The 12386-nt window shown below is 41.6% G+C and overlaps 1 protein-coding gene across 4 annotated transcripts; it reads left to right on the plus strand.

The window, feature by feature from the left end:
- The first annotated feature begins 270 nt into the window (after positions 1 to 270).
- On the plus strand, positions 271 to 11459 carry MTX3 (metaxin 3). Of its 4 annotated transcripts, none has more exons than XM_082074697.1 (9): positions 271 to 482; positions 957 to 1026; positions 2637 to 2713; positions 4207 to 4299; positions 5337 to 5519; positions 5670 to 5746; positions 7442 to 7599; positions 8011 to 8099; positions 9508 to 11459. In XM_082074697.1, exons 1-9 carry the CDS (start codon positions 402 to 404, stop codon positions 9580 to 9582), a joined length of 903 nt encoding a protein of 300 aa, XP_081930823.1. In that variant the 5' UTR covers positions 271 to 401; the 3' UTR covers positions 9583 to 11459. The 4 variants fall into 4 exon arrangements, with proteins under 4 accessions (XP_081930823.1, XP_081930822.1, XP_081930825.1 ...); XM_082074696.1 differs by having other exon boundaries at positions 272 to 482; positions 9534 to 11459; XM_082074699.1 differs by lacking the exon at positions 8011 to 8099 and having other exon boundaries at positions 274 to 482; positions 9534 to 11459.
- Positions 11460 to 12386: the final 927 nt, after the last annotated feature.

Raw genomic sequence — 12386 nt, forward strand, 5'->3', positions numbered from 1 at the left:
CTGCACACATTCTTGTGTAACTTCATCTGGGTGTTCCTGCTCCGGCGAGGGAACTAGATGATCTTTGGACGTCTCTTCCAATCCCTAACATTCTGCGATCCTGTGAAATGACGGTGTTCCAGGGCGGGCGGCGTTTCCTCAAGGGGCAACGGCTGCATGTCGCCGACGCCCCCGCCCCTCAGCGACGCCCCCAGCGGTCCCTGCAGTACTGATGGGGGCCAGGACGCCCTCCCTCCCCGCCGCCCGCAGGCCCCGCAGCCCGAGGGAGGACGGCGGCCCCTCAGGCGCGCCCGCCCCGCCGCCGCTTTCTCCCGCCCCGAGGCGCGGCCGGGGGCGCTCGGGCGCCGCCATGCGAGGGCAGCAGCGGCGCGCTGCTCGGGCCGGCGCGAAGGGCGGACAAGATGGCGGCTCCCATGGAGCTGAGCTGCTGGGGAGGCGATTGGGGGCTGCCGTCCCTGCACCCGGAGTCTCTCACCGTCATGGTAACGGCCGGCGGCCGCCACCCGCCCCGGGAGGAAGGGAGGGGAGGAAGGGAGGGACGGCGCCCGTGGGCTTGTCTGCCGCCGGCACGGCTGACCCAGCGGCTCTTCCCGCCGGGAGAGGCGGCGCCGCCGCCGAGGGGCGCGCCCGCCCTTGTCGCTCCGAGGCCGGGCCTGTGCCGGGCAGGGGCCCCGCCGGTGCCGCCGTGCTCAGCCGGGGGTGGGAGGCAGCTGGGCTGGCAGTGGGGCCCGGCCGGGCGGCCCCGGCCCTTCCCCGCGGACCGTGCGTGTTCCCCCCGGAGCCGCGGGCAGAGCTGCGGCCCCTTCCGAGGGCTGCCCGGCCCCGGCCGCCGCGGCACTCCCGGCAACGCCGTGGCACTGCAGACCCACCGGAGCGTTCGCGTCTAGCCGGTCCAAAAAACATCTCACACTTTTCTTACACTGACTCGATTTTTATCCCTGGAATCTTTGTTTCAGGCTTATGCCAAATTTTCTGGTGCTCCCCTGACAGTGAATACTATAAATAACTCTTGGAGAGCTCCGAAAGGTACAATCTCTGCAGTTTTTATTCTTTCAATTGCAGCCACATTATAAATACAGGTTCCCATTTCTGCGTTGTTCCAGAGTTTTCTTTGGCTTTGTGTTCAGGAGTGTAACCCACCCCAGTGAAGGCTACCTACTTTCACAATGCATTGATAAATGATTTTACAGGAGCAAGTGTGATGAATTTGTGGCAGTAAAATTATGAAAGACATAAATAAAGTGCCTCAAAGGACACTTAATTAACATGCGTATGGGTGAAGTGGTGGCCAGTCAAGAAAAGAGCGGTGCCAAGAACATGCCTGTTTCTGCCAGGCAGTCTAAATTGATGGTACAGTGACAGCATATTTTTAAGCTTTTTGCACTTTGTATATTTATAATGATAATAACTGGACTCGTGTATGGAAACAGTGTTCTTTAATTGTATATAATTTAATGGGCTGGTACAGCTGGAAGTGGAATGTGAGCCTCAAAGAGTATGACTTGCCCCAGGTGGGATTTTTAGTGCTATGCTGAGGTAGAGAGGTTGACTCAGAAAACGTGGCTTAACAACCTAGTAGCCACAGAAGTTGAAGATAAGGTGTCAGAGAGGACTTTGTGTTGGATACTTCTACACATTGCTTGGCTGTTTGCTCAGCCTTTAAGTTGTTGGCTTGGTGTGTTCCAGACAGTTAAATCACTGCAGGGTAAGAGTACTGTGTAATTTACACTTACTACATCATCAGTTTAGGCATTACTGTATCCATGCAAAAGTCATGCCTTTGACTCTTGCTCTTCAGTGTATTGTTTTCTGTTAGCAGAAAATACCAAGAGCTAGCTGTGTGTACTTGCCAGAAGTTCAGTGGATTTCTTCATAGCCCAAATATGTAAAATCCAATAAAAAAACCCAGATCCAAATACTGTTACTGATGATTGATACTTTAAGAGTATTTTGCAGCACAGTCATGTTGGGATTGTTGTGGCAGTTATGTTGTGAATATGCTGTAAGATAGCCCCTGTTACAGAGATGTTACACTTTATAGCCTTTGATCCTGCAATGTGATGGGTGAAGGCTGACCAGTAGGGTTCTGGCAGGAGGCAACTACTTGGTTCTGTAGTAATTAATGGTTATGCAGTGGTAGCTCGCTCGAGCAGTGGTTGTAGCAAGGCTAGAGAAAACAGGCGGTTAAAATGGATTTGTAGGAGAAGAGCAGGAAAAAATTGCAGTAGGGGGAAGAAGAGGCCCAGAGCTGCATAAGTTGAGAGGGCAGTTGGACTGGGTTGGAATTGTTGTCTTAAGATGAACATCTGAAATCCAGACAAGCAGCCTTGTTCTCAAAGCATCAGATATCTAGCAGAAGAGATTGGATTCAGTCTGATTTGATGTGGTGCCTTTTTAATGTATTGTTATTAGCGAAGGCCACAGTACACTAAATAAATTTGACAGGCAAATTCACTAACAGATAAATTAGTTTTTAACAAAACCAGGACAGCGACCTTGGTGGAACTCCCTTGCTATGTAAACTTTAGTTTATGTGCATGCTATGGAGAAAAGGAAAGCGGATGTAGTGACTGATTGCTTTCTAGTTATGTTAGAACTCATCCATATAAATTGACTGTATTATTTATGCCTTCAAGGAGATGTACCAGTCCTGATATCAGAAGACATTGTTATTTCGCAGCCAGCAAAAATACTAAACTTTTTAAGAAAGCAGGTAGGTCTCTTTCAAAAGATTTGTTTTCTCTGCCTTGTCCCCTCTATATGTTGATATAGGCTTCTCAGAATCTGGAACTCAGTTTAGACCCAATGGTTTTCTGTTTTTCATACATGCATAAGAATTGCAAAATAGTGGATAACAGTTTTCTGTTTGAAAGTTTGATTGTTGCTTATGTGAAAGATTTAAAAATAGGCACAAGAAAACTGTTGATTGAAAAGGACAAGAAACTGGCCGTAATTGATCAGTTTCTCAGTGAGCTTCCTACTCTTAATTATGACAGTTTTAACATCCTTATGGCTTTGCAGGCCTAGGATGTAACAGTTTGGGAAGTGTGGTTTTAACTGCTTAAATGGATAATCGTCTCCTAGTACTCTTTTTTTGAAGGATAATACATACAGTGTTTAATCTATGTAGATTTTCTATAGCTTGTAGCATTAAAATGTCTGCAAGTGTTTCTTGATGCACAATATGTTATTGTGTAGTCAACTCTTGCATGCCTTTTGCAAATCTATTGATGTTTTATTCACAATGAAAAAAGCTACCCGATTTCTTCTTTTCACAAAGTATAAAGATGTCTAATAAAGCGTGGTGTCATCTTTTGATTTCTAAGATTGTCCTCCAGCTCACTGTTCTGCTTTTACATTAGAAATTCAGTCTCTGCCTAGTCAAGAAGATTATCTGATGAATGCCATGTTAGTGAAACTTTAAATCTTTCGAGGGAGGAAAACAGAATCTGAAAACTGTGCATTTGAGATGGGATCTTAAACAGTTGTTTTAAATTAAGGAGTTTCATAGCCATTTGAATACCAGATTCCTTACTGCAGGGAAAAAAAAAGAAAAAACTATTTGAGTTAAAGCATAAAAATAATATGCTTGCTTTTCAGATATCTATCTAACAAACATGACCCTTTGTTTCTAAATTAACAAAGTGAATTGCCCTCCAAAAAACTTATCAACCTTTTAAATGTACCTTAAGGGGATTCAGTATCAGAATTAAAATCTCAGTCAGCTATGACAACGTTAATTTACCTGTGCATTTGGTCCTTCATATTGTTAATATCCCATTTCTAAACTTCTGGCGTGGTAATTAACAGCAAAAGATGGGAATGCTTGTCTTTTTTTATGATTACATCAGCTTAAGTGCTAGATGCTTCTTCAAAAATAAAGATGGAGACTTACCAGAGGTTTGCTGCATGCCTAAGTACTGAAAAATTTCCTCTGTATCACTGGAAAGTTGCTTGGAAAGCAGTGAGAAGGAGACAAGAGTTATTTTATGAATAGGAGGACCCAAAAATCTAAGAATGGGAAAGTGGAAACGGGAGAAGCAAGGATGTTTGACATAGCTGACTTGAAGTGTGAAGAAAAAAATGTTGTTGTTTTTACTCACTTGATAGCTGTTAAGTTTGAGGCAACTTTGGGTTGCATTGATTATCTTTTTGTAAAGTTCTGTGCAACACTATTCGTAGTATGGGTTTTTTTTTTATTGGTAGAAGTATAATGCTGATTATGAATTGTCTGCAAAACAAGGAGCTGATACACTGGCATATATTGCACTGCTTGAAGAGAAACTGCTTCCTGCTCTGGTAGGTATTGAGAAATACTTTATAACAACCAGAAATTTTGGAAGTGAATGCTACAAGAGGTGCCCCACATGAGAGACATTAAAATCTCTCAGTGATAGTCCTGGCTGGACTTGCTTTGTTAGTCCAGTTTTGGAAATACTGCCTAGCAATTTCTGAAAAGGAAGGAAATGTGTATGTCTGGGATCTGAAGTAATAATAATACATTTATGAAAGAAATTTTAAAAAGCCACCTACAAATGTTTTTTCTTTTTGATGCTTTTTGGGAAACGGTATCCTGAAAACAGCTTATTGTGGCAGTTTTTTGTTTCATTTGATTCTTTTGAAAAAGCGTTGAGTAAGATGTGGTGTGTCTAATGTGGGGTGCACAACTCTGGAGGCCTTTTGAACTGTTCGGTTAGAACTTTTGAGGAATTAAAATATCCATCAGTAGTTTCATTTTTCATTTCTAAATAACAGATGGGCCACATGGCCTCACCGTATTAGTCTACATTAGAGCTATAAAAATACCCAGACACTGGATCTCTTGAATAACTTTGGCTTCAGTTTGTAAAGGAAAAAATATTCTGACCAAGTTATATTATAGGTTATCTTCTTCAGCTGACCCACAAGGTCATTTAAAAATGTAATTTAAAAAGTAATTTAAAAATGTATTTTATTTTAAGATTTGTATAAAAATTTTTAAAATATGAAAAGTTCAAACCCGATCCTGTATGTTTGCAACTTTTTTTAATGTATTTTCTATGTAAAGTGTGTGTATGTATATATACACATACATAAACATGAGTGTGTATGCCATTTTATGCATGTGTATATAGGTGTATGTAATATCTTTGTTGTTTCTATTTAGCTGTTTCCTTAATTATATACTCCTACACTCAAAAGGATTAGTATAATCCTTTATGGAGCCTGATTGCCTTAAATTACAATAATTCTTGGCACTTCTGCTTCTCTAACAGACATCTTACACATCAAGCTTTTAAGAGATGTGTACTATTCTTACTCAGATTCCAGTTGTGTTTGTCATTGTGTTGATACAGCTGCACACTTTCTGGGTTGAGGCTGAAAATTACTCCAGTGTGACAAAGCCATGGTTTGCCTCAAGGATTGCCTTCCCACTGAGTTTGTATCTGCCTGGAAAGATGTCCAGGGAAGCGCTGAACAGGATCCTGCTGACCAGGGGTGGGCCTCCACTCTACAGTCTCGCTGAAGTAGAAGCACAGGTACGTGTTGTGTAGTAAAGGATTTGTAAGTTGGTGCTGTCAGAGACAAGAACTGAAACAGTCTAGCAGCACTCTGTCAAATTATGAACAGTGCTGTGTGTTCAAGCCTTGCTACACCTAGGGCTCTTAAACAGTTTTGTGTCTCATCAGATATACAGGGATGCCAAGGAGTGCCTAAATCTCCTGTCGAAGAGACTGGGAACATCTCAGTTTTTCTTTGGAGATATGTGAGTGTGATTTTTTTGTGTGTATGTGTTATTAATGACTAATAAAACAGGTTCCACATGACTCTGTGCTGCCATCCAGCGGGACCTGGACAGGCTGGAGAGTTGGGCAGGGAATAACCTGATGAAATTTAACAAGGGAAAGTGTAGAGTCCTGCATCTGGGCAGGAACAACCCCAGGTTCCAGTATAGGTTGGGAAATTACATATTAGAGAGCAGTGTAGGGGAAAGGGACCTAGGGGTCCTGGTGGACAACAGGATGACCATGAGCCAGCACTGTGCCCTTGTGGCCAGGAAGGCCAATGGCATCCTGGGCTGTATTACAAGGGGGGTGGTTAGTGGATCGAGAGAGGTCCTTCCTCCCCTCTACTCTGCCCTGGTGAGACCGCATCTGGAATTGTGTGTCCAGTTCTGGGCCCCTCAGTTCAAGAAGGACAGGGAACTGCTGGAGAGGGTCCAGCGCAGGGCAACAAAGATGATTAAGGGAGTGGAGCATCTCTGTTATGAGGAAAGGCTGAGGGAGCTGGGTCTCTTTAGTTTGGAGAAGAGGAGACTGAGGGGTGACCTTATTAATGTTTATAAATATATAAAGGGTGAGTGCCACGTGGATGGAGCCAGGCTCTTCTCGGTGGCAAACAATGATAGGACAAGGGGTAATGGGATCAAGCTGGAACACAAGAGATTCCACTTAAATTTAAGAAAAAACTTCTTCTCAGTGAGGGTGACAGACACTGGAACAGGCTGCCCAGGGAAGCTGTGGAGTCTCCTTCTCTGGAGACATTCAAAACCCGCCTGGACATGTTCCTGTGTGACCTCACCTAGGCGTTCCTGCTCCAGCAGGGGGATTGGACTAGATGATCTTTTGAGGTCTCTTCCAATCCCAAACATACTGTGATATTGTATGACTCTGTGAGCACTTAAACTTTTTTTTTTTTTTTTAACCTGCTAGAATGTTAAAAGTGCTATACAGTCGTTTTGTGTCTCACCCTCCGCTTTTGAGATAAATCTGAATGAGTGAAAGGTACAAATGCCATTTTTAACTAAGACAACGTGCTGTCTCCCTTATCCTGCACTTTTTCACAGAGGGACAGATGCTGCCCACAGCTGCTAATGGGGTGCTTGATGAGTTAGTGTAGCACTAGACAATGCAAGTGACTGAGTGTCACTTGCTGTGCTTGTATGTAGAAAAAATACTCTAACCCTTAGGTGTTACCACTGCCTTCATGAGAGGGGAGTGTAGGGCCAGGAGTGCTCCTTTTCCTGTGGTATGTGCACAGAGCAGGAGGCGGATATTGCCTCCAACGTAGTGCCACCAGGTCCTAAAAAGGATGATCTTCTGCTTCTTTATCCATGAAGTCAGACCACTTCATTAGAGAGGATCCTGTCCCCCTCGCATACAGCTTGGCTTTTGTGGTGCCAGAAGTATGTTTCAGAGTGGGTTTTTTATCCATGTATATGGCAGCATGACTGGATTTTAGTGCTGAAGTTACTGTTTCAGCTTGCCAGTATGGTCCTAGTTCAGAGGTGCTGAAATCAGTAGATAGTCTGTACAAAGCATTTATCAGATTGATATGGAGAGGTGGAATGCCAGAAGAGCTGATTATGTTGTGTTTGACATACACAGAAAATGGTTACGTTGTAGAGGTCTTAATGTCTTACCTCAGTCACTTTGGTTTTTTGTTTTGTCACTCTTTTCAGGCCTACGACTTTGGATGCCTTTGTGTTTGGTTTCCTTGCACCGATTTATAAAGTGTGCTTCCCCAGAGTACAGTTACAAGAGCATTTGAAACAACTTCCCAATCTGTGTCGATTCTGTGATGATATTTTAACTTGCTACTTCAGGTTAACTGTCTCAGGTAAGCTGTGTTTCCTTTCCCCCATTTGTCCTGTATGGTCTTGTTTGGTTTAGGACTCCAGGGTTCCACCTGTGAACAAAGGCAGAGTTAGATTTTATGTAGTTTTTGCTAGAGCTTTTGTGGGGAAATGGGGAAGGAAGACTTCTAAAGTTGTGCAGAAAGGACTGAAAATTAAAAGTAAGGGTTAATACTCAGTCTCTGTCAAGCATTGGCAAAATGCACCTGTATCTACGTTATGACTCGTGCTTAGCACTTCTGTTTTTCTCACATGGAATGGCTTAACCACTTAAATTCTTCTTATGATAAAAATACTACATGAACTTTCTCTCCAATCTGGCTTTATTTTTTTAAGGACTTAAAAGCTTTTGTAAATATCTTTTCACTCTTCTTCTTTCTGCCTTCACTCTCCAGGCCATTCTCCGGCTGGACAGGATACAGCAGATGCTAATCTGCGGAAACTCACACAGCTTGTAAATAAGGAATCCAACTTGATTGAAAAGGTTACCTTTGCTTCAGTCTCTAGTTTTTCTGCTTCATTATGGTTACCTTTTTGCAGATATTCTTGCATGGCAACTGCAACTGTGTAATGGACATTTTATTTTAATTGCTTCTTTTCTACTGAGTTACTTTGTGTAGAGAGGCAGGAAGAATATTATGTCATTTGAAAGGAATAATTAATGAAGCCTTGTACTTAAAAAGTATTTTTATTACAATCAAAAGAACATTGTCTTGCAATTGTGCATACCAACAAAAGAAGAGTGTCTTTCCTCAAGTGTACTTTCCAGCAAAGGAGGGGCTGAATGTATTGATCAAAACTCGGCAATGGTCCTGCAAGTTAAGACCTATCGCCAGCCATCCTTGCTTCCAGCTGAGTGCTGCAGTCACTAACCCACAGTCACTCTTTCTTCTGCTTGTTCTACTTCCAGCTTTTATTTCTTTATATTCTTTGTTCCTAAGGCTGTCACTTAGCACCTATCAAAAGCTATACAACTTATGTGAAAAATACTGGTGAAGAATTAGTCTTCTGATGCAGACAGAATACTTTAACTAGAAGGACAGAAGGCATTTTTTCTTGAAAAAGATCAGTATGTGAAATAGACCATTAGCTATGATCAGCTTCTGTAGCATTAGATATTGATTGTATCTCCTCTTTGTGGTATTAAAGTGTGGCTGTGGAATTTTTAATGAATCAGTTACATAGATATTTGTCAGGCACGATTTAGGTAAAGCTGATGCTGCCTTGTGGAAGTGGGATGGACTGGATAACCTCTGTTATCTCCCTTGTGCTGTCTTCTGTGATTCTGTTTATTCTGTATTAAACAGACTCTTTTTGATACAGCATTACACAGAGGACATTAGATGGATTTCCTATGAAAATGTAAAATCTTTATATTCAGAGATTAATATTAACCTGGTTTTGAAAAGGTCTTTTAATGAGTTATTTTTATTAAATACCTTTTGAAATCTGTAACTAATCTAACTTTACCCAGCACTTCTAGAACATTTCCGATTTCAAAAAGGTTTGTTCTTGAAGGTGCTGAACATGCAAAAGCATCCATTGATGTTAGCAGTTTGAGTTTTGATGTGCTTTGTAGCAGCTTTTGGCTATTATACTATAGTAAAACTTTGACCTCTTAGAAGAAGGTAGCAATGCTTCTTTCTTTAGTAATCTTGACAGAATGAATTGAGCAGAACCACATCTACTTGTGCTGGGTTTGATGCACCACATGCAGATAGAATGAATAATAACTCTAACACAGGCATATATTTGAGAGTGGAAACGAACCAAGACATCAGTTTTGCCTGGGCCTGAAATAACAGGGTGAAAAAATACCCCAAACCAGTATTAGTGACAGTAGCCCTGACAAATAAGACTAATCATATGATCTATATTCTACTGTTTGCCAGATCCGGCTCTCATTATTTCTCTGCAGATGGACGACAACCTTCGTAAGAGTCCTCAGCATCCCCCTCGAAAGCTAACAACGCTCAAGCTTGCTGCAGGTGGAGAAGCAAGCAGTTCCTTGAATCGTCTGTCACCTTGACAGCTTTTGTTGCCCATACATGTGTTTGCCTTCAACTCTTCTGAGTGCCACAGCACATTTTTTCACATGAATGTTGTTTTTCAAGGGAAGAATCCACTAAGGGGTGCAAGTAAGGAAGAAATACAGCTTTACAATCTCCTATCTACCTGTTCTTTTAAGAAGTTGCATATTTCAGGCTGGCCACACACTAAGCTGAGGCTAAAGCAAACAAGAGGCTTATTCCTGCAGATGTTAGAGTGATTTCGTACTTCATAATTTTGTCCTTAGCCTAGCAGAAATGTTGACCAAAAGTTAAAATTCCACTGACAGAATGTTCACTGTTATTTTATTTTGTGGCTTTTGATTTTACTGTAATCATGTTACTATATGTGAGTGGGTATACTCTGGCATCTGTCTGAAAATTATGAAGTCCAGTTGCAAAATCAGTGAAAAGGCTGGTAAAAAAATCAAATGTTACCCTTCGTGGTAGCTCATAAATGAAGAGCAATGAGAGGAAGTTAAATATTTTTTTAACTTATTGTACTGTCATGAACACTCTTGGGTCTTGCGTTTTAAGGGTGGTTGTATGTTTGAAAAATTGTCATGATGTACTTTGAGAGGGATTGTTGACAAGTATGTGCACTATGTGCAGTGCAATGATGTACAGTACTAACATTTCACAGGTACCTGGTATTGGGCATGTGTGAAACAGGCTTAGCCTAGGCACAGGGTAATACCACACTCTGCAAAACAGTTAAGTCAAAATCACAGAGCACTGGTAGTGAGATGGTGAGGTTTGGTTGGCTCCTGTCAGGACAAGAGACTTGACTAGCAAACATACTGCAGTTCGGCATTGAAAGGAACTGGTTAGGGTTTTATAAGAAAGCTGATGTAGGCTTTTAAATTTGTCACGTATACCTTTGAGTAAGTTTTGTCTTATTTTCTTACGAGCACTACAGTGCGTCCAAAAACTAAAATAAAAAAGTCTGAATTTTTATTGTTTGACTGTCTAGTTCAGAGTTCTTTTATCTCTGAAAACTATAGAACATTGCAGCGCATATTTCTTCTGTTTAATTTAAGAACTTATTATGTTTTGTCTTAGCAGCAGCCTTACCCATTCTAGAGACCCAAGAAATTTGTTACAAGGGAGAGGCTGTTAATTCTTTGCTTGCAACATATCAACAGATGTTCATGAGTAGGTGTAAGGAGGCTTAGTCAAGGAGATTGGCCAAAAAGGCAGCACTTGGGATGCAGAATTCCAGTAGCTGTATATATGGGGATAACTATTCGTGTTTTTTGTTTGTTTGTTTTCCTGGCCAAATCGGAGTAGTCTTTTAGCTTATCTTCAGCTATTAGTCACGTTTGAGATATATAGATAAATTATTTCCTGTTTATGAAGACAAGACTGTAGATTGTGTACATACTGTACTTGCAGACTTGATATGTAAGGAATGTAATATCTTTAACATTTCTTAATTGTAATTGAAATGTTTGGTTTCTAATGAGCACTTTAAAATAATGTTTATGCTTTATGCTCTTACTAGAGTATCTGTTGCAGTGATTTGAAATTAATCTAGCTCATACTCATGATAATTGTATAAATCTACAGTCCACTACATGCAAAAGTAAGTCAAATGTTTAAAATTTTTATCGCCTGTATCTTGGCAAGGTTTAAATGAGATCAAGTCACATGGCTTTTCAAAGTCTTTAATTTATAAACGTGGCTATGGGGAATATGCCTTAGTTGTTCCTTTTGTGAATATGTACACTCAAATCTTTAAAATATCTTTGTAAAAAAAAGTTGTTCCAAGATTAAAATTTTGGATTTTTAGTGGAGTTTGGTAGTATTTTTTATGGGTATTATCTCATTTTTAAAAAATATTTGTCTTTTTCCTTGTGAAAAGCTTAATCTTGTCCATTAAAAACCAACAACAATGAAAGACACCCAACACAAACAGCCCACAACAAACCTGCTGTCTGCTAGAACAAGAAATTGAAACAATATGGCATATTGATGAGGTCAGATTTTAAATTTTAATTCTGTCTCTTCAGTACCAATCCTTTCTTTTGACACAAATACTTTAGGGAAGGGGAAATGGGGAAGCACAGATTTTTCTAATATTACTGAACATGAGCCTTGGGCTGCATGACAGCAAAATTTTGACAAACCAATGATTGAGGAAGTTAATGGACTGGAAGGCAGTAGTGGGGCCATGAAGCCATTGTGTGCAACCTGCTTCCCATGCGGAGCAGCTGGCTGTGGTACGTGCTGCCGCTCTGCAGTCTCAAAATAATGGTTTTTTTTTTGTGCGCGTGCCTACAAGGTGCAATTTCAGTATATGTCCCTGGGTTTCCCTTGTCTTGCTGCTACGGGGGCAGCAGGTGGGCCCCCTCCTCTCTGCCCACCCCTGGAGGGGGGTGGCTGGGAACAGACTGTTCCCCGGGAGTGACTCATCCAGCCTGCCACGCTCTCCTTTGTGGAGGAGGCTGCCGGGTGTGGGCCGGTGAACCACTCGCAAGTTGCACATTTAGCATCCCTGCTCCCCAGCAATCTTGTGAAAGTGCATCTGTAGATACCTTTGGGGCTCTTCTGTGTCCTTCTGTCAGCTGGTTGTAGGAAGGTGTATATTCCAGAAGAAATAAGTTGAGAACTGTTATGAATGAATTGCTAGAAATATGGTCTATTTAACATTTTCAAGATAGCTTTAAAAATGTCTTTTCCCCTCTCTGGAAATGTTGATACGTTAGGCTTTTATATACACT

Source organism: Streptopelia decaocto, assembly GCF_964273445.1.
Source record: "Streptopelia decaocto genome assembly, chromosome: Z".
NCBI classification, from domain to species: Eukaryota; Metazoa; Chordata; class Aves; order Columbiformes; family Columbidae; genus Streptopelia; species Streptopelia decaocto.